The 24,890-nt window shown below is 41.0% G+C and overlaps 1 protein-coding gene across 1 annotated transcript; it reads right to left on the bottom strand.

The window, feature by feature from the left end:
• Window positions 1–1,470: 1,470 nt before the first annotated feature.
• Window positions 1,471–24,849, bottom strand: KCNS3 (potassium voltage-gated channel modifier subfamily S member 3). The gene is made up of 3 exons (XM_030448070.1): window positions 24,660–24,849; window positions 4,199–4,383; window positions 1,471–3,470 (listed from the first exon to the last, which is right to left on the bottom strand). The coding sequence occupies exon 3, from the start codon at window positions 3,419–3,421 to the stop codon at window positions 1,940–1,942; it is 1,482 nt and encodes a 493-aa protein (XP_030303930.1). The 5' UTR covers window positions 3,422–3,470; window positions 4,199–4,383; window positions 24,660–24,849; the 3' UTR covers window positions 1,471–1,939.
• Between the last annotated feature and the right edge of the window lie 41 nt (window positions 24,850–24,890).

The following is a 24,890-nucleotide window of genomic DNA, read 5'->3' as shown; positions in this document are numbered from 1 at the left end:
TGAATTATCTGTGAAGCATCATATACACTTATGCCACTCAGCAAGTAAGAAGCCAAATTGAAGTTTCTCTAAATTTCAAAATATTCTCTTTAAGTCCTGCATCCTTATATTGGTGCACAGAAGCCCTAAGGGACACCTGTTTCTGAGGTATAGGTTGATCCATTCCATTCTTTTTTGTTTCACTGTCTCAGGAAGAGGTTAGAGCTCTGTGCCTCAGTAACCACCAGTGCACCTCAGCTGCTCAGAGTATTGAGATATAGAAAACCTGGCAGACATCTGAAAAACTAACCCTCTGCAAAGGCTAAAATCAATGGCCATCTCCTGGTTTTACTGAGTCTTTAAGTCATCTCCTGCTGAGTTTGATCTGCTGATCTGCCTGAGTAGAAACTGAGAAAAGGTTTCAATATTTTGCCCAATAATTAAAAAAAAAAAACCAAACAAACAAAAAAAAAAACACGAAAACAAAGCAGCAAAGCCTCTTTTTCTCTTTTTAAGGAAAATACATCACAGTATCTTCAGTTCTCGATTGGCCAGCAGCCGGTCATTAGACAAAGGAAAGAAAATGAGTGCTCAGAAATACTATGGACTTCTATAAAGTCCACGAGTTTCTCCAGCAATCCTTTGTGCTAGGCTCAAGGGCTGGCTTTCCTTCTAAATAGCTGTAGAAGATCCAGTTTGAACCAGACCAGGATTAGCTGGCTGCATAAGAAATCCCTAGAGAGGAACGCCCAGAGCTGCAGCACTGGCAGGCAATGAGCACTCCTCCATCCCAGAGTACAAACCAGAAAAGCTGCCATCATCAGTAGATGAGCTTTGGAAAATGAAATGGTTTAATACACAAGTGCTCAAAGGGAATGGCCACCTTACCCCTCTGATGGGAAATCCATGGTAGAGGAGCATAGGTCTGCACATCTCCATTGCTCAGCATTGCAGCCCTGGACTGGAAATAACCTCCAGCAAAGGAGCAGTGCTGGCAGCAGGGAGCAGTAACTTCTAAGGACTATCATTGATGTTTGCTTCAGTGCCCACAAAACAAAGCTTCTGGGGAAGCCACCAGGATGGTCTTAATCACAGCAGGATCCTCTCCAGGAAACAGAATTGCTCAGGTTCACAATGGCAGAAGAGGTGGCTAAAAGGGACAGGAGGCTCCTGGCCTATGTTACATGCTTTGCCCTGCAAAGCATGGATTTAGACCATTTAGGATCTAACAGAGCTTAGTCATGCTGGACACTGGGAAAAATATAGGCACAATGGGATTAATTTATTTTAACAAAACCAAAATGTTTTGTGCTTTTGGAAAGAAATTCATAAATATTATGCTTCCATGGAGTAAAAATAGTATGTACCAATACATTTTCTGCCCTAACTTAGGGAATAGGTTCCCAACTTCAAGATTACATAAATGTGTTAGTGAGCATAATTTTATATGAACACAATTCTTTCTTTTTTCTTTTTTCTTTTTTTTTTCTGCATGTTAAAATTTCATTGACTTGTGCAATAGGTCCTACATGTCTGTAATATATGTCTACCTAAACAGCAGCAACTTAGAAAAGCAGATTCTGTGTAAGCTATCAGTTTTCTGCAGGGAGAAAAAGAGAAAAACAAACAAGCAAAAAAACAAAAACAAAAACAAAAACAAAAACCAACAAACAATCCACAAAACCAAACAAACACTGACCTTACATATAAACCGTTTTGCTGACTTTTTTTCCCCAAAATGCATAACATCATTTGTGTAAAAAATAAACCACCATATGAGGCATAGTTTAAAGCCTCATATAAACAATGAAGCTTGTATGGCATCCTCAGAGCAAAGAATGTCCAAATATGGCTGAGAGTTAAGTACCCTGAGAATTAACTGCTCTTAATAAATTCACTCATGCTTGTAAGTCCATATTTACCAAGAATCAGAAGAAAAATAAAGAGAAAGTTATTAAATTCATTTTCCTGTATCATTTTCTAGAGACATTGTGTGATAAACATCCTCCATATCTTGGATGCTGGAGGCATCTGTTGAATCTTGGTCACTGACTACAATTCCTACTGAAGAAAGGCTGGATATGAAGGAGTGCATCTTTTTTGCATAAATATCTCTGATGTTAAAATAAGGTAGGTCATTATATTTCTCTTTGCGATCATTGTTGCATTGGTCAGGATCAATAGCTTTTTGTTTCTGATAGTACTTAGAAAACTTATTGAAAATAATGGTGATTGGAAGTGCTACCACAAGTATCCCACAAATAATGCATAGGGTGCCGAGCAGCTTTCCAGCAAGCGTGACTGGATAAGTGTCCCCATAGCCAACAGTGGTCATGCTGATTGTTGCCCACCACCAGCAAATGGGGATGCTTTGCAGTTCTGATGAGTCGTCGTCTTTCTCTACTGAGTAGACAAGCACTGAAAAAATAGAAATCCCAACAGACAAAAACAAAAGCAGAAGTCCAACTTCCTGGTAGCTGTGCCTCAAAGTGGCACCTAAAGACCGCAGCCCTACGGAGTGCCTGGCCAGTTTCAGGATGCGAAATATCCTCATTAACCGCAGGATCTGAACAACTTTCCCCATGTTTTCAAGATCTTCGCTTTCCTCTTCCTTTGTGTCCACAGCCAAGGTGGCATAAAAAGGAATAATAGAGACAAAATCAATAATATTCAGTGGTTTCTTCCAGAACTTCTTTTGACTTGGAGCGGCGATGAGCCTGATCACTAACTCAGCAGTGAACCAGATGATGCATGTAATCTCCACAGCTTCCAGCACAGGGTCTTCAATTTCCCTGTCATTGGCATCCAGCCTTTGAAACTCTGGCATGCTGTGAATGCACATGGCCACGATTGATGCCAAGACAACACTCAGGGATGACACGGCAATTAACTTGGCAGACAAGCAGTATGCAGGATTTTCCATTCGGACCCAGATCTTCTTTCTTATTTCACCTAAACACATACTGTCAAACTTTTCCAGCTCTTTATCAAATGCAGATGACTCTTCATTTGAGGAGTCTATACTTCCATCACTCTTCTGATCCCAGTATTTCTCAGGGCCTTCTTCTTTCCTTTCTTGGTACCAATTGCTGCAGCAGGAATCGATAAACAGCTCATTTATCCCCCAGTACTCTATTTCCTGGCAGAAGGAAAAGACACAAAGTTCTTCCATGACATGAAGTTTGCCCGTGTAGTAAAAATTCAGAACATATCGGAACAGGGAAGGATTTCTGTCAAAGTAATATTCCTTGTCTGCAACACTATAATCATCACACAGTTCTAGAATAGCCTCTTCTGAGTGGCATTTGAGAAGTTTTCCAAGTCTGGTGTGAGGAAATCGGAGCAAGGTGCTTTGATCCACTGATTGCTTAAAGCCACCCACATTCAAATTGATAACTTCTGCATCCTTGCCAGGTCTGCGGAAAAATTCACCATAAACCATTTTGAACAGAAGAGTTTCACTGCTGGTGCCCAATGAGATTACATTGAACCTGAAAAGAATATAAGATATTGTTAGAGCATGTAATTCAGTTTTGCTCTTGTGACACATTCTTTTCTTCATCTCTGGTTACTGTGAAATGTTATAGCAATGAAAAGAAACTAAATTATGAGTGCCACTATTCAGCATTTGACAGAAGCAGGTTTAAATCAGCTTGATGGTTTAACTTAGCTTTAGCATATTTGAAAGCAACAGGTTCTGGTTTATTACTCCTCAATTTTTTCTACTGTGGAGGAAGAATGACTAATTAATCAATAAATCAGCTTCTATATTACTATCATGTTGAAATTAACATGAGATAAGCTTAATGCAATGAAGGAAAAAATCTTTGGTTTAAAAGGCAGAAAACTTGTCAGACCATGAAAACATTTAGAACAAAGTTTAAGAGCAGGTGTCTCCCAATCATGGTTTCAGTACAACAGTATTGCTTCATATGATGCTGCAATCTATCCTCCTCTACTCTAAATGTTACCTACTTTGATATGGACCACAATTATTTCTGTTGTCACACCAACCAATTAATTTCTTTCTAGAGTCATCCACAGAAGAGCATGATGTATTCTTGAAAACATCAAATATGTATTTGAACCTTTCCAATTCCTGACCTCAGAGTTTTGTATAGTATTTATTTCGGTATCTTCATATACATTTATGTGCATGTGTATATATATTTACATATATACACCCTTGAGATATTTTTCTACCTGCTTTCCTACTTACCTGGAGTTTCACAACCCTCTCACGACCTTGGTCAGATCCAGGAACTCCTCCTATTCTGCCACAGCATAGCCACAACCACTACGGTAATGCTGAGAAGTTGGTGTTGAAATGCCATTTCTGGAAACAGGAATTTCCAGAGATAGAACTTCCACAGAAATGTTACCTCAGCAAGTACCTGGGGATACCTGCAGATAGATAGAAGGACATTTCAATGTTCCCATATTTTACTGTGATTTAAATCATTCAGTTGAAACTGACTTAAAAAACACAAAGCAGATATAGTTAATTTTTAAAGTTAATTTTCTCATAACTTAACTCTTATTTCCTTCTAAGGAACAGTTTTATTTTAGCCAAAATTGGCAGTTCTTAAACTTGTCATGAGATTATATATAACTTCTGACCATAAGGAAAGCAAATTCTTCTGATCTCTGATACTTAAGCATTAATTGATGTATACTAATCTATTTTATTTCAATTTAATATGGAAGCCAATTACTTTAAAATGTGACAAGCAAGCATTATAATTCTCCAGTCTCAACATCTGAACTCATATGCCACAAATAAATAGCTTTGGTGATCTTTAATAACTTGGGGAAGCTACCCAAGGATCAGACAGTAATTCCTATACCTGTCCATCTTTCAGTGCCTCCTGCGGTAGCACCAATTAATGGTTCAAATTCAGGACATGTTACAGTTTGAATATTTTTTGCTGCTCCTCAAAGTGTCCTGACTGAATTAAGGGAGGTCTTTATGGTTATGTCTGCTTCTGTGTTCATAGTGTGTGCACCACAGCTGCATCCCTGCTGTATGTCAGCTTGAGAGAGGAGCACTAGCTCTTTACATAGAGAAGATCTGGGATGCCAGAGTGGATGGTTGGGATACTGGGCCTCAAAGGTGCATGTAACTTAGTTGACCAGAACAAGAAAGAGGCAAAAGAAAAAAATATAAGAAGCCCCCAGTTTTTATTCACCGTAAACTACTAGAGCAATTCCAGCGTTCACTCAGCTTCAGGTACTTGTATTAATGGACTGGTTCTTTTGAGCCATATAGCCCCCAGTGCCTGGATTTATAAAGACAGCAAGTGTTTTCATTCCGTAGCTCCAAATAAAGGACTAGAGCCATGGGGTCATGTGGAGAATGGAAGATTTAACTGAGCTGAACAGACCTCCAAACAGAGATAAGCCTTCATCACCACCAGTGCTACATCCAGCTGCATCAGTCACCCAGAATAATTCACTATGCAGCTTTCTGCTACCTGGTCCAGAACTGAATTACTTATCATTTTTAAAACAAACCAGCTGAACGGGTTGCGTTGTGGAGGTGGAGCCATTTCCCAGCTACTGATCCCAACTCTACTGTCCCAAATAGGAGGATACTACGAGGCTACTTGCCTTACAGAGAGGAACTTGCCCTGCTACAGAATTCCCAAACTCCTTTTATTGCAGCAAGATCTAAAAGGAGACAACCTCATCCTACTTCACAGTAGGGACAGCTCTCATGAACAGTGTTATTCTTGTCACTTGATGATTATTTCAGAGGACAGAAATAGGAAAGGCCCTAAGAACCTGATTCAAACTGCTGATTAAATGCCAAAGTGAGGAGAAACACATAGAGATAGAGATCCATACTGGGAGGGAAAGTGCCAAAGAAACTAAGGAGTATATCAGCCAGAATTTGTAGTCCTTCAGGTGAAACTGTTTTGTAGTACCTGTAAGTGCAATGATTTATTTCCTCTGTCATGGAGAACATCAACTGCTTAGAGAAGCAGTAACTTCCTGCAGTTGCCTTCTTACCACTCCAGTGCCCTCCAGATAGGATGAGAAGAGAGAAGTAGATCATTGGGAGATCATGGGGAATGGGTTTCATGGCAAAAGTTAAGGCACATCAGGTTTTACTACAGATCCGTATTTCCATTTAGAGGAAGGTTACAAAGGACTTTCTGAACCATGATCATTTCACCCCCCTCACCTTTAATTTCTCCTTTTTAGGTTTGTCACAAACATCAGTAGAGATCAACTCAGTGATGTTCTCCTTTCATTATTTTATAGTCCTTCATCTAAGTAGGAAGGCAGGGTCTGATGCTATAAACCTCATATATTTTGCTTCTTCATTTCAATAAAAGCTACTGAAAATCTTGTATTAATCTCCCTGTGTATAACAATTACCAACACCAAGAACACATGAACTCTCAGGACCAGAAAATGGTGAAACCACATATTTGGTTTGGTTATTGATTCTGCAAAACCAGGTTTCTATCCAGAGTGAGCTTTATTTATATAGTGAGAGAAAAATATTATTTTGAAAAATAGGTAAAAAAATTTCTTTTCCTGGCCACACTACAAAATCCTTCAAATAACTTATCTTAAATACAAATTAGTTTGAAACTTTAGTTTTACTAAGTGCAGTGCCTACCATTCAATCAAGATAAAGTTTTTGTTCTGCTAAGACCTGGGAGGGGAAAGAAGCATTACACAAGACATACTGCTTCCTAACTAGAAGGCAGAGGATAGTCAAGTTTAATGGCATGATAAACTGTGTGTATAGAAACAACTTTACGCCTTAAGGTGTAGTTTGAAGGCATATGTTTACCAGCCAACACAATGACTGTTAGACACAGCTGCTTCAAGTATTTCCCAAAGATCAGTTTTTAGGAATGATTAAGACATAAAATAAAAGCACTGATCTCTACTCACAGATGAAGGGCAGCAGGACTCTGCTGATAAAGTACCACACTCGACCCATGATCTAGAGACAAGCTGGGTTTTTACAACACTACAAATAAAAAAAATAAACATAAAACTCAAGGATTGGCGTGGCTAGAGGTCAAAGTATATCCAAAACCAAACTGACTATTTATTGATTAATACCCGTGAATAAAATCTCCACTTTCAGCAGTTCATTAAGATAAAAGCACTAGCAATGTTGTATTATAAAAAATAGGCAACAGCTCAGATTATCTAGGGGCATTTCTGCCCATAACAAAAACAAAGTGAGTTTTACTCCAAAATAACTAAAGCAATATAAACCCATATTGATTATGCAGATTCTATTCTTAATAGCACTTCCATGTAGTGGGTGTGTGTAGTAAATTCAGTGAGTAGCAATTTACTGCTTTGTTTTGAGGACACTGTAGTCATAATTTGTGCAAGATGCCGAGAGAAAATGGATGTTGCTTAGGAAGACCATGATTCAGAACCTGCTATAATACTGTGATTAAATGACTTTTACATTAAGACAAGAATGTATAGGAAAGTTTCATGGCTACTATGTCAAGAGGAGCTTTATGATCTGAAGAATGTCTTGTTTGACTTGTAGAGGCCTTGATCTTGTAGATCCATGGAGTGGGATGGTGTTGTCAGGCACCACCAGAAAGAACAATTTGTGGAATTTAAACAAGTGACTCCAGCCATAGGGCAAAGATCACAGATGACAACTTTCAGTCTCAGCACAATGTGCTCTCTGCTCCAGGGAACACTTTACTCACTCTATCAACTTTTTTACTCAAGGGTAAAACTACTCAGCTGGAAATGATGTTTTCCTGGAGTGCCAAAGCCTATGTCATGAACACCCTGACAACCTAGAGCTACCACAAACTTTACTATTCTCAACTTGAAGTGCAACATTAACCTCCTTGATCTTCTGTAAACAACAAGTATGCATATATAACATAATAAACTGCTAACCATTCCAAAGCACACATTTCTTGCCCTGGAGAGAGTATAAGAGAGTAAGCAAATGCATACCAGATGTTAGTTACTGGCGTGCTTTAATTGCTCGGTTGTTTCAATGAGCTACTGGATTAAAACTTGTATAGAATAGAAAACGAAACAAAACACAAAAGAAAGATGCTTACTGGAAGAATCAACATTTTCCAAGATGAAAAAAACCCACAATTAAAAGTTCCAAATGTTAAGCTTGAGGGCCAAATAAAAGCCAGTCATAAGGAAGGCTGTGTGAAAAGTATACAAATAGTAGAATAAAAAACAACCAAAAAAAACCCCCCAAAAACCCACTAACCACTAGAGGATCCAATCCAAATTGGAGATGGGCCCCAGCCAGTGCTTCCACAGTCACACATTGTTGGTGAGGCCACAGGCCTATTGTCTGGCTTGGAAGGGGGATAGCAAATTTCTGAGCTTTTAGATTCTGTGAAATCTCAAAAGCTCACAGAAGAAGAGACACAGAGGCACAGTTCTTGTATATATGGTCACTTTAAGAGAGCTACTCCACAGATCTATAATACACCCCAAAGTGCTGTGGTTTCCACCCTTTCCTAGAACAAGGCCCTAAAAGACTTTTAGTGGTGATGTAGACCCCTATACCACAAATTTATTTGTCTGCAGAATTGCTCTTTCTCAGTTATCGTTCACATATTGCCTACACAAAGTCTCTGTACTCTGTGAAGTCCCACATCACAACCTTCAGCACATTTTTTTTTTGACACATTGCATATTTGAACGTGGTAGTACTTCAGCTACCGTTAATTCCACACTAGGACAGTTTCAGCTTTTCTTGGCATTAGTTTGTGATTATCCAGTCAGAGTGGAAAGAAAATTGAACTGATTTACAGTTGGATAGACTATGTTCTGCTCAGCTACCTCAAATATTCAAAGACAGCACATCCCTCCACATACTCTACCTCTTTGCTTTATGTCTACTTTGTCTATAGCCTCACCTCCTGCTTGCTCCACAGTAGCACTTTATAAACCTCTCAAGTTCACATTCAGGATGTTTTCTTCTAAGTTGCATGAATATAAATAAAAAGGGGCAAGTCCTGCTCATCCTGAAGTCAAGAGGGATACAATAGTGACATGAACTAGAAAGGGAGGGGAAAACTCTGTAACTCTACAAACTACTCACGGAGCTCAAAGATATTCTCTTACAAAAAATCTGGTTATATTGGTAGATAACAATTTCAGGGTTCACTGCTCAGAAAATTGAGTAATTAGCAGAGGGACTCCAAGGAAATTTACTGGGGCACCTGACCATCCCCAGGAACCCGATTTTTATTCTTAATGATGCCAACAACCACCTGGGCTTTAACCTGTGCTAATTTCCTGACAATTCAGAGCTTCTACTAATCACCCTAGCTACTATATGTGCAGACATCTAAGTACTTTTAAAACGCTGTGGATATGACCCTGACAAACTTCATCATAAGGTAAATTGTTGTCTAATTCACCACCTAAAAGTACAGTCTATGCTTTCTGACTCATTGAGCACCATAAAACACCTAAATGCTTGTATAATTTACTTAATCAATCACAATTAAGGATCTGGCCTAAAATCCAGTTAGGATGACCTAAGCTCTTGCCTGTCAGCTGGGCAGTAATAGCTACTTTAGCACACGTATATATTACGCCTGAAAAAACAGAAGGGAATATTACTTGGCAAAGCCTCTTCCATTTTGATATAAGCTGTAATCATCAACTCTTCTTTTTAATATTTGACACAGATAATTGTAAAATCGTTCACAGTCTGTGAAGGCAGAGGTTAACTTAGAAAAGTCATCTCCCACGAACAGCCAGACCATCTGAAGGAAATGATCTGTGGCTATGGATGTTCTGTGATGCAAAGAGGATAAATTCATCAGCTAAATTATTTGCTCAGTTTTAATTTATTTTTATATTCCACTGGCACTGACAACCTTTATCCAGAATATTGCATTAAAATGCCATGAAAATAATATAATTATACAAGTATTTTTCTCTTAAAATGGATTCTGTACAAGCTCCCAGAAGACCTTAGATAAATAAAACTTGAGTTGAAATATTCAGGTTAAAATGTTGTTCTGATGTTACTTGCACATAAAGCTTCATAGCTAATTTCAACCCTGGTACAATTCCACTGATGTCACCAAACTGTTTCAGAAACTAAATTTGCACCAAATATTTATCTACCTTTTCAATAAACTGGAGATCAGAAAGAAATTATCATAATCTGAAAACAGATTATGTGCCTTAGCTGCTAGGCACACGGCTGACAGTAAAATGCAGTATATCTTAAAAATATCAGTGGGGAAAAAGTCTTTAAGCCAAAATATAGTTGTTGTTTTTTAAACTACCTGCTTTAAAAGACTGCATAAGGAAGAAATGGCGCTATTATAATTTAGAGTGAAAGAACACAAATAAAAATAGAAGAATAAGCACCTCCAGCCCACAGGTCATACCACTTAGCTTAGGCACACATTACCTATTGGAGAAGTCCACCTCTGTATTGACTTGATAAGCAGCCTATATGACATCTTATATCATAAGCTGCCTAACTTTCATATGGCTAATAGTAGGTAAAATGAATCGTCTCAGAGTGAAATTCTGCTGATTTTCACTATGATGATGCCAGCTACGGCGTGTATAGGAGAAAGGGGCAAGGGAAAATAGCACTAGTTGTAGCATCAGCATGACAAAAGCTTCTTTGGGAATGCAGTCTGTGATCTGAATTGCTTTCTCAAATACATAAAGAGCAGGGACCATGATCCATACCCACTCAGTTATAAGAAGGTCATCTTGTAAAATGACTTAATAAAAAAAAAAAAAGGTATCTGTCACAGCCCAAAAGGTGGGTGCAGCACTATCAGATCTCACAAAGTGAGCAGGGCTCCCCAGACCTGGGGGCCAAACCAAAATTCACATCCTACAGAGTGGGTACAGCATTACGTCCCATGGGAGGGCCATGGGGATAGTTCCCCAGAGTAGGGACCATTCTGAGGAGATTTGAACTGGACCTCCTTGCTTTCTAAACTCCTTCAAGGGAGGAGCTTACATGCAGCTGGGCCCAATCCTCCTTCTCCTCTAATTAATCTCTTTTAACAACTTATTCAGAGATATTAAGTTCAAGAATTCTCTGTGCGGTACTCAGGAGTAAGAGGTTTGTATAAAAACACAACTTTACTTAAAAGTGAGTATAATTATAAGGCATGAGAGATTACAACTAGCAGAATTATAAACGATGGGACTTTAAAAGCAATGGATTCCAATTTAGCAAAATTTAAGGAAGTTGTCAAAAGAACAGATTACAACTAACAAAACTTAAAGCAAGGGGAAGCAAAACTTAACAAATTTAGAAACTATGTTACCCTCATGTGCCGAGGTAAGATTAGAAACAGGGACATGGGGAGAGAGAGAGACAGAGAACACTAAAGAAGAGATAGGAAATGTATCATCAGCCTTGGATCCACCGGTGATCTCAGTAGGAAGTTCAAGTCCTCGGATGGTGGGCGTGCATTCAGCATTCCAAGTGTGCCTCTCTTATTCCACCTGACCCCACCTTTTTTGGGGGGGGCTTTGGCATCTCTTGCACAGCCAGGTGTTCACTTAGGCCCCTTCAGATGGGCTGAGTGGGCAATAACCCTTATTTCTGCACATGCATCCTCTTCAGTGGCTTTACCCGGGGCACACACAAGATGTCACTCTGCCATCACAGGGTGCTGCTTGCCTGCCCCTCTCCCTTACAGAATAAGGACAGTGTCCTGCCTGCCAGGGTGGCCACCAGACAGAGCTCCCCTTGCCAGGCCAGTGTTCAGCTTACTGGAATGGCCACTGAAGGAGGGGCTGCTCTTGTCAGAACAGGGCCATGTTTATCAGGGTGGTTACCCAAATGAGGGTCTCTCCTTGACAGAACAGAGTCCAGGTGGCTTATTGAATGAGGATCCCACCCAAGTACAATGTCCATTTTGTCAGGGCGGCTGTTTTGAGACAAATATTCTTTTTTTGGATTCTACAGTACCCTCTTCCTAACTTGAAAAGCTCCCAGAGATAGCACCCTACAGCAGTTAACAAGGCTTGCACCTTGCAATGTTCCCAGAGGCTCTGCAATTTATATTCTGTTCACATAAAATCAAATATCATTCTCCACCTTAGCTAAGTGGCACTGGCAGATTAAAATGTGTTTTCTTGAAAATCAACATGCAAATTCCCACCAATTAAACACAGGTGCAATGTTGCAGTTAGGACAACTGACCAAATTAAACATTTCTTTGAGCTACATTGTCCCAATTGCTGAAGTTCACAGCAATATTTAAGAAGACGAGAAGATGCCCAAGGCATTATTATGACCAGATCAGCATTGCTGTCATTTGATGGCACAATATGGTCTTCACCAGAGGATGCACAGGGATCTCTGCTTCAGCTCCTGGAGTACCTGCTCCTCCTCGCTGCCCTTGGTGTCTGCAGGGCTATTGCTCTCATATTCTCACTCCTCTCTTCCAGATGCTGTTGCACAGCATTTTCCCCCTTTCTTAAATACATTACCACAGAGATGCTACTGCCATCACTGATGGGCTCAGCCTTGGCCAGCAGTGGGTCCTTCTTGGAGCCAGCTGGCAATGGCTCTATCAGACACAGGGGAAGCTTCTAGAAGTTTCTCACAGAAAGCAACCAGTAGCCTCCCTGCTACCAAAACCTTGCTATGTAAACCAAACCAAATACACATTCCCATTCAAGCAGTTTTCCAAGTAGCAAGATAAAAAAAAAAATCCTATTGCCAAGCTTATTGTGGCAATCTGTAGTACCACTAATGATCAAAAATATCTCATAATGATTCCAGCATCAGACACCTCTCTATATATGAAATATTGTATGGAATAAAGGTACCTCAAGGTATTTCTTGAAAATGATTCTGCATTCTCCTTCCATCACTGATTAGTATAGAATCTATGGAAGCCCTCAGTGAAAGTCCACTCACAGAGGTAACTTGGCTTTGAAAGGCTAATTACCTAAGCAAGTAAGAAGATGCAGATTCCCTGGGAAAGCAGCATTCCTGAGGTCACACAGGAGATCAGCACTCCACAAATGCAGCTCACATCCCCTCATGCCAAGATGCTCCTCAGTCTCCTTAACAGCCAGCACATATGAAACCAAGTGCTGATACCTTGAGGCAGAGGATTGGATACTTGGTTCCCAGAACAATCAATCAAATGCATTCTGACACAGTAGCCCTATTTAAAAAGATTAAAAAAATAACATTAAGAAAAAGCAGCTTCTTAAAGCAGGTTTTTTTTTCATCTTCAAATATTTCTTCACGTAAAAAAATAAAAAGCACATTTAGCTAGACTAGAAAATCTAAATATTATTCCTGCATTTATAAGGCAGTTTGAGGAGTCAGTGGTTGCACTGAGAAGCTGTGATGGCAAAGGTGAGAAACTGCACTGCTGCCACTCCTCCAGGCCTGACATAAAGTGATAAACAATTAGGCATAATATTTTTTCTCTAATACACAAGCCCATGAACCTTTTAAGACTCTCTGGGGTTTTCAAGCAAAGTATTAATGATTCACAAGCCTCTGCTCAGAGGTGAATTATACCCACAGTGAACCATAACTCTTCCATGTTAAAGAGAAGAATATGGAATGTGGTGAAATTCATACTATTCTTATCTCTTGCAGAAGGGTAACAGAGAGTTAAAATTAATATTTAACTCACTGCCAGGAAGATTCACCTGCTAGCCAAATTTTCCCACTTGTTAGTTCATCCTACATTTATTTCCTGATATTAAGGAAAACTAGTGATTCTTATTTCTCACTATGGATGCTGAGGAATTTTCCTACAGTTCCTAGAACAGATGACTCCTGATGAAGCAAGACTGCTGATCATTTCTGCTCCTAGATTATCTTCTTCTCCTCCTAATTTTTCTCTTTTTATTTCTTTTTGGAGGCAAGACAATGTTTCTAAAGGACTAAAAGTTGAATCACACCAGTCAGCTTCACTGGGTGTAAAAACTTCTGAACAATGACAAATCCATGCACCCCATAAAGTAGGGATTTTCCACCACATAAAACCCAGCACTACGTTGTAGTACATCGTAGCAGAAAAACCTTTTAGGAGACATATGAAATCAGTCCTGTCTGTGCTCTAATCCCATCTTCACCAGCATTCAGCCACAGGGCTAGAATGGTTAAAAGGGCAATTCAGTGACAGATGGTAGAGTGTTAAACAACTCAATTGGCTACTCATAACTTCTGAATCCATTATAGCTGTAGGGTTTTTTAATAAAATTTTTTCTAATTTTTTTTTATAGAGAAATCCTGGCTGTGTCATGCCACTAAAAAAATTCTCTCCCAACAAAAACAGTATAAGTATATCAGTAACTTGGAGGTTTTTTATTTATAAATATTTTTTATGTTACTAATATACTATAGACTACAGAAATTATATTAGGAATGGACATTAAAAAGTAATATAATCCCATCCCTCCCCCACCTCAGAAACAATTTTTGACAGGTATTTATTTAATGTTCCATAATAAAGTTGCCCAGAGAGGTTGTCAAATCTAGTCCAGTGCTTGAATGTGCTCCTTCTCTCAAAACTATTTTTCTAATATCTACTAAACATCCTCTGCTTCACTTGAGGCAGATGGATGTATGTACTTAGAGTAGATCTAGAACAAGATGGAGTCACTGATGGAGGGCAGGAAAAGGCTATCTATAAATTCTCTGTAACATTTCAGTTTCTTTCTTTGCTGTAATCTCATTTTACTTGGCAGTCTGAGTAGCTAAAGTTACATGGTTGGGGTTTTTTTATGATTTGAAAAAATTCTTTTAATCTCAGAGATGAACAAAGGTTTTCTTTACCAAGGTGAAATTTTCCAAGATACTTAAAGAGTCAAGCAACAAGGAGACAAGCAACTGTTACTGAGAGTATTTTGAGTGAAACCTTCAAGTGAAAAACTGTAAAAACCTTTGTTTGAAGCATGTTAATTTCACTAAAGAAGTCTGTGTTGTTCAAAAAAGTTCTCTTGACCCAAGACAGTTCTGAAGTAAAGATCCAGATCTCAGTTATGTAAGATCTGCAGTCTGCTTCAATCCAGCAATCACTTTTAAGGCATCCAAGTAACTCTTACAATGAGTGAGCATGCATGACATGAAGCCACACAGAGTGAGGATTTGTGAAGGCAACAAGAGAGAAAAACTGCATGAGAGACTTTCTTGAGCAAAGAAATTTCTGCATGGAAAAAAAAAGAAAAAAAAAAAAAAGAAGCCTCAGTTTCTTGAAACACTCAGACTGGGACACATGCTCACCGCTCCTACATTGAAGTCCACTTTATTCTACCCCTCCCCTTGACTTTGCAGGGAGTCACAAAATTATTTGTGTTGAAAAGGTCCTCTGGAGGTCATCTTATCCAACCCAATGTTCAGGGCAGGTGGTTCAGGGCCAATTGAGTTTTGCATTTCTGCAGATTTTCCCAAATTGTCTGAGAAATCTGGGCTAGTGTTGGACCCCTCTCAGACACTTTGGTTGCAACTTTGGTTCACTGGATTGCACTTAATTGCTATGCATCTCTGAGAAAAGTTACATGTCAGGAAACCTAAAGTTTTCCCTGCATCTATCGTTCTCCAGACTTAACATAACACATCTTTGTCAGCCCCTCTCTCACAACCAACTTTATGGACTTCTGTGGGACTGACTCCAGCATGTCAAGGTCTGTACTGAAGAGCCCAAATCTGGATATAGTTCTCCAGATGCAGTTTCACAGTGCCAAGCAGGAAGGAAAAAGTTCTTCTGTGGACCTGCTGGCTACATTCTTGCTAAAAAAACCTAGGATGAAGTTGGCCTTCCTTGTGAGGGCACACCACTCACTCGTGCTCAGCCAGGATGTCCATGTCCTTCTCTACAGAGCTGTTTTCCATTTAGTCAATCCCTGAAACTGTGCTGCTGTGTGGTACTACTGAAGCTCAGATGGAGTTTCTCCAGTACATTGAAATCCCTTTTAATGGTGTTCCACTACTAGATCAGGTTATTATTAGCCATTTCAGTGTTCAAAAACCAAAGGTTTTTTCTCTTCTTACTTCAATGCGGCTATCCCCACAAAGCATTCAGGAAGAAAGGATATTTGCCAGAAAATCTGTGAATCAAATACATGACTGGCTATGATATAAAATTGCATCTCTGCACCACTGTTCAATTGAATATTCATAGCAGTAGCTAAGGCATTGTCAATGTACATAAAAAGGAATAGCCAGGAAATAAGTTTTTCATCAAATAAAAATTAGTTGTACCAGTGACGTTCATCTAAGCACCTATCAGTATTATTACCCATCATTTCTTCAGGAAGTGTTGAATATATAGCAACACCTGGATTTACATATGCAAATGAATACTGCACACAGCCACAACTAGTAAGTTACTAAAGGTGTTATGTGCATGGGCTGGATCCTGACAACATTAACACCCATGTTTGCACAGCACATAACAACACAGCCATCTACTCAACACATTGTAAGGCCTATAAAATCACTCAGGTGTAATTTTTACTATTGGCTTCCACAGTGACAATTCTGTTTGGAACAGGATATAAAGCCAAACCAAATTAGAAGGAATTTCAAAAGCCAGAAACAGCTCTGCCTCTCCATCTTTCTCCCACCTTATTTTTACAGTCATATATTTCTAATGTCTAAGCTGATCCATACAAATGTCCAGAGAAGGAAAAATTAAGACACGTGGCTGAGTAAAATCTCATCCCACAAAATCAGAAAAGGTTTCAGTGAAGACTTTAAGATGTTGAGGGATTTCTTAGGCTTTTGTTAGGGCTGAACTTCAGCTAGAAAGATTCATAAACTCCCTTAGTGAGTCCTAAGGATTCTGAAAATGTCACATTATGGAGGCAGTTTATACCAACAGGTTCAGAGGAAGATCTGCGGCCCTGACAACATCTCTTCAGAGAAAAAAATTACATTTCATTAAGCACATGCTGTGCATTGGAAGAAATTAATTTAAGAACAATACACACTTGGGGTTTGTTGTTTTTTTCCCTTGATAAGCTAGTGCTTGAAGTGAAATACAGCCGCTTTGAGCAAAAACCTGTTTGGCCTTAGCAGCAGTGCTAATCCACAGCTCAGTAGTAGGAAGAAAAAGTCACATGAACTTATATTTCTTTCTTTTGGTCTGTGTTTGAATGAAGAACTTCAGTACACACTCAATAAAACCTTGGAGAGAAATATTATGACTTCTACCTCTTACTTCATTTTTGCAGCAGTTTTCCACAGGCTCCAGGGGCCTTGAATATCTGTAAATACTTGATACCAGCTAAAATAAGTAAGATTTATCATTAAGAGAAACATGAATGACTGCCTATGATGGAATTCACAGGCTCAAGCTCTGGAGTGGTCAGAGATGTCAGCTGAGACTCAGTTCAAAGTTTTCAGACTGAGATGGATATGCACAAACAAAAAGAGTATTTTTTCAAGTCACATAAGACTTCTTACTAGCTAATGAATAAACTTGTTCTTAAATATTCTCTTAAATTGGAGCTCTTGCTAAGCTCCAAGGACAGCTGATAGCTTAAGAAGGCTGAAACACATGTCTCGCCTCTTGTATGTACTGAGGGCCTCAGAAAAAGCTGGCATCACAGTCAGGAGATGGCTGGAGCATCTCAGAAAGCCAGGAATAAGTATTCTGCCAAGTAGTAAGTGCTTACAGACCAAAGTTCTCTCATTTTTATGATTCACAAGTTTCAATGTGTTCCACAATTCATATTTGATTGTCAAATATACTAGGAGACCCAAACAGCTAACTTGTCCTTAGCTTTGCACTTCTCTGTCATCCTAACAAATTCATAAAAATAAGTGGGAAAAACTGCTCTTTGCCTGGCCTAACACAGAGCAAGAATAAAACAATATCACAACTCCCTGAAAATAATAGCTTACAAAAAAAAAAAAAAAAAAAAAAGGAGCCAATAAACACTACTACTGTTTCAAGAGAAATGGCATTGAGCTAAAATATCAGCAAGGACCTATACTATCCCACTTGTTCAGCTCCATCTTTTGCCAGTTTCATAAGTGAATTTAAGAGTGATATTGACCTGTACTGGCTGTCCTTTCCTCTGCAAACATTGCACTGGGCAGGGACATGCACAAATCATCTTAGCTTAAGAGGAATATCCAAGCCACTACCCTTTTCCTTGCTCAGGGAGGAGTCAGCTGCCACTGAAACATCATGCTGAAACTATCATTCAATGCTTGTCAATAGCTAGGGCTAAAACATGGAGGACTGATGCAAATTTGTGTTTCAGTAACGTGTTGTTTATCTTCAAAATCAAACCCTAACTTATTGCTCCATATTTATTTTTCTCTCAACTGGCAATAAGTAAGAGTTCATAAAATTACAAAGCAGCTTTGGAATCATAATCCAGTTAAATCAGCAGCTACAATGATCCAGATAACTGAAGAATTTTATTATGTATACATGATAAAAACCTTCAATAAAAAGGAATCTTCTTTGGGACATATATAATCCTCCACCTCTCCCCTTTTAAACATGCTGATTGACAATAATTGTACAGTAAAGTAATCCTGGAGATTTATCCTTGCACTTCACAAACTGGTCTTCTCTCATTGAAGGAAAAAGTGAGGATCCCCTTAGCCTCTGCAATACACTCTCTCCCAGTATCAGAGGGTTTCTGAGCTGAAACCTTCACAGCAGGTAACACCACAGCATCAGCTATTGTCAGCTGAAGGAGAGCAGGTAGATGAGAAGTCAGAAGCAGAGCAGAGCTCTCAGAAATGCTTCCATTTCTTATCAACGTCCTCAGGCCGTGTTTTAACTCCACGATGCAAATCAAAGGTTTTCATAGATTTTTCTGGAGTTGGTTATCTGCCTCCCACAGATAACCTGCCAGTACTTATATCAACAGCAGCAATCCATTTTTTAGGCTCAGAGAAAAAAAAAAATCAGATAAATACAAAATCCCCCTACACAGGGCAGCAAATTGATAATATGGAGTTATACAAGACTATTGCAGTTTTTTGTCCATAAATCTCACAGCACTTCATTAACTTAAAACTGCTTTGAGGTGGATGCCTTTAACTCTGTGCTTTGGAAGCCAAACCTGAGACTTGAGAAGTGACCTGTTCAATGTCACATAGCAAGTCAACACATTCTACTTTAGAAGTTCATAAAGCTTCTGTCCTTGGTTTTACTTTGCTTTTGGTGAAAACTGAAGACAAGCCAGCAGCTCTCTGAACAGGTAGAGCTCTGAACCTGTCATTAGAACAGCACTGGACTACAATGATGAAAAATACAGAATTCACTAGTTTAAGATAGTAGTTCACATCTAAATTGCTTGACCACATGATAAACAAAGGACAAAAATGTACAAAAGATGAGGAGAAAAAAAAAGGAAAACAAAATTCTCTGTCTCAGATGATAAATGACCTGTCCTCCTTTAGCCAGCCACACTCCATTTTTTCCATGTGGTCTTTGTTGTTTTTTTCCTGGCAGGCTGGTATGACCAAAATATTCCCTAAAAATGGCAGAGAAAAGTTCATTTATTAGCCTTTACCCCAAGGCACCACTGTTAGAGCACCAGCTGACCAGGTACATTTGCAGTACACTCACACCTTGCCAGCAGGAGCCCTCACAGGCTGAGAGGGGACAAATCCACTTCTTGCTGATGCTGGCTGAGTTGGGGATGGTCACCACATGTGGATCAATCCTGCTGGACAACAATAAAGCAGTTCCTCCTTCCCAAGTTCAGGTTTCAAGACAAAAACCTACCTAAATGAGATGGCAATAGACACACAATAGTCAGGCTGCTATCTGGACTTGTGTGGGACACATGGCACCTCTTGAAGAGGGGAGTCCAAATGGCTGAGACCTAAAAGTCTCCCCTTGTGCCACCTCCCAGCAATTCTTCAGCAGCTGCAAGAGCTGGTAAACCAAGATCTCTCACCTCAGCCCCAACTCATCTGTCAGGAATGGGAAGGCAAAATGTTTAAGGCACTTCAGTTTGAAGGGTGAGGAGTTGAAGAGATTGTGACTAAAGGGATGGAGAAGAGAAAAACAGGTTAAGCCCAATTGGGTGTACCTAGAAGGACAGATATCAGTGAGAGAAACAATTTAGAGAGGCCAAAATGAGTGAATCTTTTCACAGTCTTTTATATCAGCCTTACCAACAACACAAATACAGAGATGACCATGCTTACTGCAGACTTACCCTAGGTCCTTGCTGAATACTTAATGAAGCTCAGGGTCTCAGGCTTGACTCATAACACAGCAAGTGCCCTGAATACCAACTAAGCTCCAGAACTAGCACAGTGACCACAACAGCATCTTCTAACATAAGTGACAAAGCTCATCTTCCCAGAAGACAAATCCCTCTTGAACACAAGATCATGAGTGAAGGAATGGGCTCGCTCAGAAACTAAAGACTAACATGGCCAACTCATCCTCCTCTACAAGCAATATAAATATTTGAGAAGTCATCTCTTCTAGAGTAAAATGAAAAAACCAACAACCAAAAAACCTAACAACCAAAAGAAAACCATTAGAAGCAACTGCCACATCCTGAATCCTTTTCTAAGAAAATATGAGCAAGTTATCCACAAGTAACAGATGACAGCAGTTTAACACACTACCAGTAAGGCTTTAGAGATGCTGTGAATGATGGTAAGACAAGACAGAACAGGTTCAAATAAAATGGGAAGTAGAGTATAAACAGAAGAAGCATCAGTAAATTTGGGAGGGAGGGGGAAGAGTCAGGAGGAAGTGGGGCATAAAAATGAATAAATGATAAAGAATTGACAAACATACTGAGGTTACACCTTGGAAAAGATGACCACCTGACAGTAACTGCTGCAGAACCATTGATTGCAACAGGTCCAGACAGTTCCTATCAGCACAGAATCTATCTGGCCCTTTACAAAGAACAGAAGACAAAAGCAATCAGATTGCTTTTGCAATCCTGCCTGATTTTCTAGGGTCATTTTCCCCCTCAGGCAGTAAAGAGGCAAGACAGGAAGAAAGTAAGTTTACCTCACAAACTAAAGAGGAGAAAGCAAACTCTAGAAAAGAAGAAATAAGCTAAATAGAAAAATAAAAAAGGATGAAGACCAAGAAATCAGAACAAAGAGATGTGGTAAAGGCAAGATAAGAAGCACATATCCACAGGTTAGTGGAATACATCTTATTTATTCATGAGCTCTGTTTTATTATCTGTCCTTGGCAGACATCCCATAACTGAAAATTTGCAAGGCAGGGAATGATGCATGTTTAGAGACTTGAGCCTTGTTTTCTAGTCATTAGCCTTGGTCAAGTCTTTTTAATACACATGCCCCAGTAGCAAGTAAACAAGTTCTTTGTATCAAGAACCTCTAGACAAGAGGCATGATGTAAACAAATGGGCTTAGCCAGAGAGAGATTCTGGGGAAATAAAAAGACACCAACCAAGCTGGCCACGACCTGTTTTCAAGCAATGAAGAGGATGGATGGAAGAAAAGATATTGCCCAACAGGATAGAGTCTGCTTCTCACTCTGACCCTACCTCACATAACATTCTGCAGAACACCTGATGGCAGGGGTCTCTGGCATTGATCCCACACAGGCAATGTGTCCAATGCTTGCTTCACTGCGGGCTCAGCCAGAACGAAGAGCCCACCTCTGGCAGATGCACCAAGGTAGAGCAGGGAAAGCCCAGATGTTTCCACTCTCCTGTGTGGGTTTCAGGTGCTTCTGCAGTGCAGTGCAGTCATTTCTGAATCTTGGCCCACAGTCTCGGCACTGTGTATTAAAAGTTGATTTTACCTTGCCTATAGCTGTTATTCTACAGCTAAGGCTGTATTAATGGATTAATACTGGTTTATCATCTGTCCAGGCCTGAAGTGGTTTTATTTTTCTTGCCCTGGGAAATTTAGTAAGTCCTAGAGATGGTGAGAAGATAAATTTTTCTCCTTCATGACCCCTCTGTTTCTACAAAGGACATTTTAGGAAAACGTCTGACCTCACTTGTCTCAGGAATAACACCAGGAGTCACAGTGAAGTATGCATAAAGTTCATCTGAAACCCTTTGCTTATTGATTTTCTTTTGCCCACTCACAAATAGGAAGTTGAAGACCTGCTGCCATTTCTGTGGGTTGCTTTAGTGCTGAGACATAGACATTTAGATATTATGCTCAAGGAAAAAGGTCTCTTCAAAAAGAGCTTTAACATCCTCTGCTATGGATATATATGGATTTTTCTTATTTGAAGTTCAACTTAGCCAAATCTTTTCAGCCTTTATAAAGAAGGTCCAACAGACAAGTAAAGAACTGTGACTTAGCAGTCTGTCTACTTTTTCTAGACCTTTTTCGTTCTTCAATGACTGTGACTGAAAAAAGTGAAAGAATAATATTGCACCTCTTTATTAAAAGAACTGATTTGAAATCTATACATAACAAGCACCATATAAAAGCTAGGCATGATTACTATCAGTTGAAGCTCTTCTGCCAGCAGGCAGTTACCTACCTATATACAAATAATTTACACAATTTCAAAACAAAAAAATCATCTTTTTCTACCCACAGTGCTACCTCAGGAGAACTTTAGATACAGAAACTACTAAGCTTTTCCTTAACAGCCTATTGTCTTCCACTTCCCCAAGTATTACCTTCTTGAAAAGTGAAATCTCGAAAAGTAGAAGGTAGCAAGGAAGGTAAGTAGAAGGTATAAAAACCTATAAAAACACCATTGTCATTACAACTGATTACTAGTTTCAACCTTGCCACAATGGGCAGCTTCTACCTAGCAGCAGATACCAAGAGTAGACACCAAATACACCCTTGAAAAGTTTAAAAACCGCCTCTGCTTTGTAGTGAGTTTGGGATATCAAGCCTGATCATATCCTACCAAAACTGTAGATGATTTAACTCTTAGCTACTTGGAACAGAGAAGAATTTTTGAAAATGTGGCACTTGTGACCAAGGACAATGAGAAACCATGGCTCGGGACATGCCTCTGAAGATAATACCTTCCTAAGGTATCCCAAGTCCCAGAATCTGCCTCACACATGCTGTCCAAAAATCCCAGCTCAGGTAAAAAGTGTATTCTTCGCTCCTCTGTCCTCTTAGCCCGAGCACCTTATGCCATCTATTGGCCTAGACCAGCGACAGATGCTCTGAGTACTTTAATTCTGGGAAAGCAGCTGTGTTAAAAGGGATCAGTCTGTAGATCTGTCAACTCTGCAAATGGAATCAGTACACTGCTCCTGCTGCTCAGATCGTGAGGTCTACCTTCCCCAGTCAGCACTGAGTTCAGCCCCCAGAAAAAACAGCAGTTGTGCTTTGCCTTAGTAAAAGAGAATTGGTGTTGACACTGGGCTATCTCACACTCTACACGCTGGCAAGAAAACCCAGAAAAATGAGCAACAAGGATTTTCCTCGTGTTACAGAAGCACATAGGAAAAGTATTTTTACAAAAGAGAAAAAGTCCGTTCAAAATCCACCTGGATCTAAAATCAAGTAAACTATCCCCAACTTAGTAAGTTTACTTTAAAACAACCGCGCAGAGAGAAGAGACTTCCACGTTTCTTTAGCTGTAGCGGCTACAGTAATAATTCCCGGGTGCTTACATCTAGTTTACTTTTTAATCTAAATGTGTTTTTAAAAGGCAAGGCAGAGGGCTGCAATGCGAAAGGGATTCGCAGACATCTCTATCGATCCGCTCCCGCACAAGCCATTAAGGAGCCGCCGCGGAGAAGTCGGCAGGAAAACCCCGCGGCCGCCCAGTCTGCGCCCGGTCTCCTCCGCGGAGGTCGAAGCGGTGCCCGCCGACCCAGAGCCTCCTCCCTTCGGGGGTACGAAGAGGGGCGGCAAGTCCCGAGCCGGGGAGTTCGAGGCAAGACTTTGGCGGACCAACCAAGCACCAAGGCTACACTCCCTCACCCTCCTCCTCCTCTCCCGGCTGATTGCCCCGCAAAACGCAAGAAGACATCATCGCACCCCCGGCACAGAGCCGGGACGGGCTGCTCGCCCTCCCTTCTCCCAGAGCAGCGAAGCCGCCCGCCCAGGGACCACTCGTCAACGCGGAGCTGCCTACCTGGAGCCGAGGCCGCCGCCAGCCGCCCCGCCGCGCTCCGCGCAGCCCCGGGGTGGGAGGGGAAGGAAGGAGACGGCGGGCGGGCTCAGGCAAGTCCCCACCCCGGCCTCGGGCATCCCCCGGCCCCCGCCCCAGCGCTCTGAACCCGTCCCAGCTCCCCAGGGGTTCGGAACCGTCCCTGCGGGGCGGGCACCGTAGCGTAGTCGCTCTGCCTCCGCCTCTCAGGGTCCCGCAGCACGCTCTGGGGTTCAGCTCCGCACCCCGGGATCCCGCAGCGTGTCTGAGATGTGCCGTCCGTTCTCTGGGGGTCCTGTACAGATCCCACATGTCCCACACCTCTCCCGGGGTGTCCTGCATAGTTCTCGGGGGTTCCGCAGCGCTCCTGGGTGTCCTGCTCATGCCCGGGGAGTTGCGCTCAGTGCTCCCTTTAAGTCCCGCTCCGCGCCTGGGGGATCCTGTCCCGTGGCCCCAGTGGGTTCCGCGCTGCCCCCGGAGATCCTTCTCCCGGCAAGTTACAGCACTTTTCCTGTAATTCCCTCTCCGTATTCTTTGGTTCTCTCACCGCGCTCCGGAGGGATTCTGTACAGTAGCCTCGGGGAACCCTGCACCCCCCCGGGACCCGTCCCTAGAGCACCCCTCGGGTTCCTGCTGCCCCACTCCCTCCCGCAGCCACCTACCTACCAGGCACCACCAGGGAGATCAGATCCTCCTCTCTGCCCCGACTCGGAGAGGAGCAACCCGCCTCGGGAGGGTGATGCTGCCGAGGCTGGGCCGTCGGGGATAGGGAAGGTTGGGAGCGAACTTGCGGAGCCCCCGAACTGCGGCAGCGCGGCGGAGCAAGTCCTGCGTCTGTCGCGGGTCCCCACGAACTGAGCCGCTCGGTTTTTACCTGCCCAGTTTTGTGCAGCAACG

This window comes from Calypte anna, chromosome 3, assembly GCF_003957555.1.
Source record: "Calypte anna isolate BGI_N300 chromosome 3, bCalAnn1_v1.p, whole genome shotgun sequence".
Classification (NCBI taxonomy): domain Eukaryota; kingdom Metazoa; phylum Chordata; class Aves; order Apodiformes; family Trochilidae; genus Calypte; species Calypte anna.
Note: the sequence above shows the minus strand (reverse complement) of the source record. Positions and strands in the feature narration are given on the sequence as shown.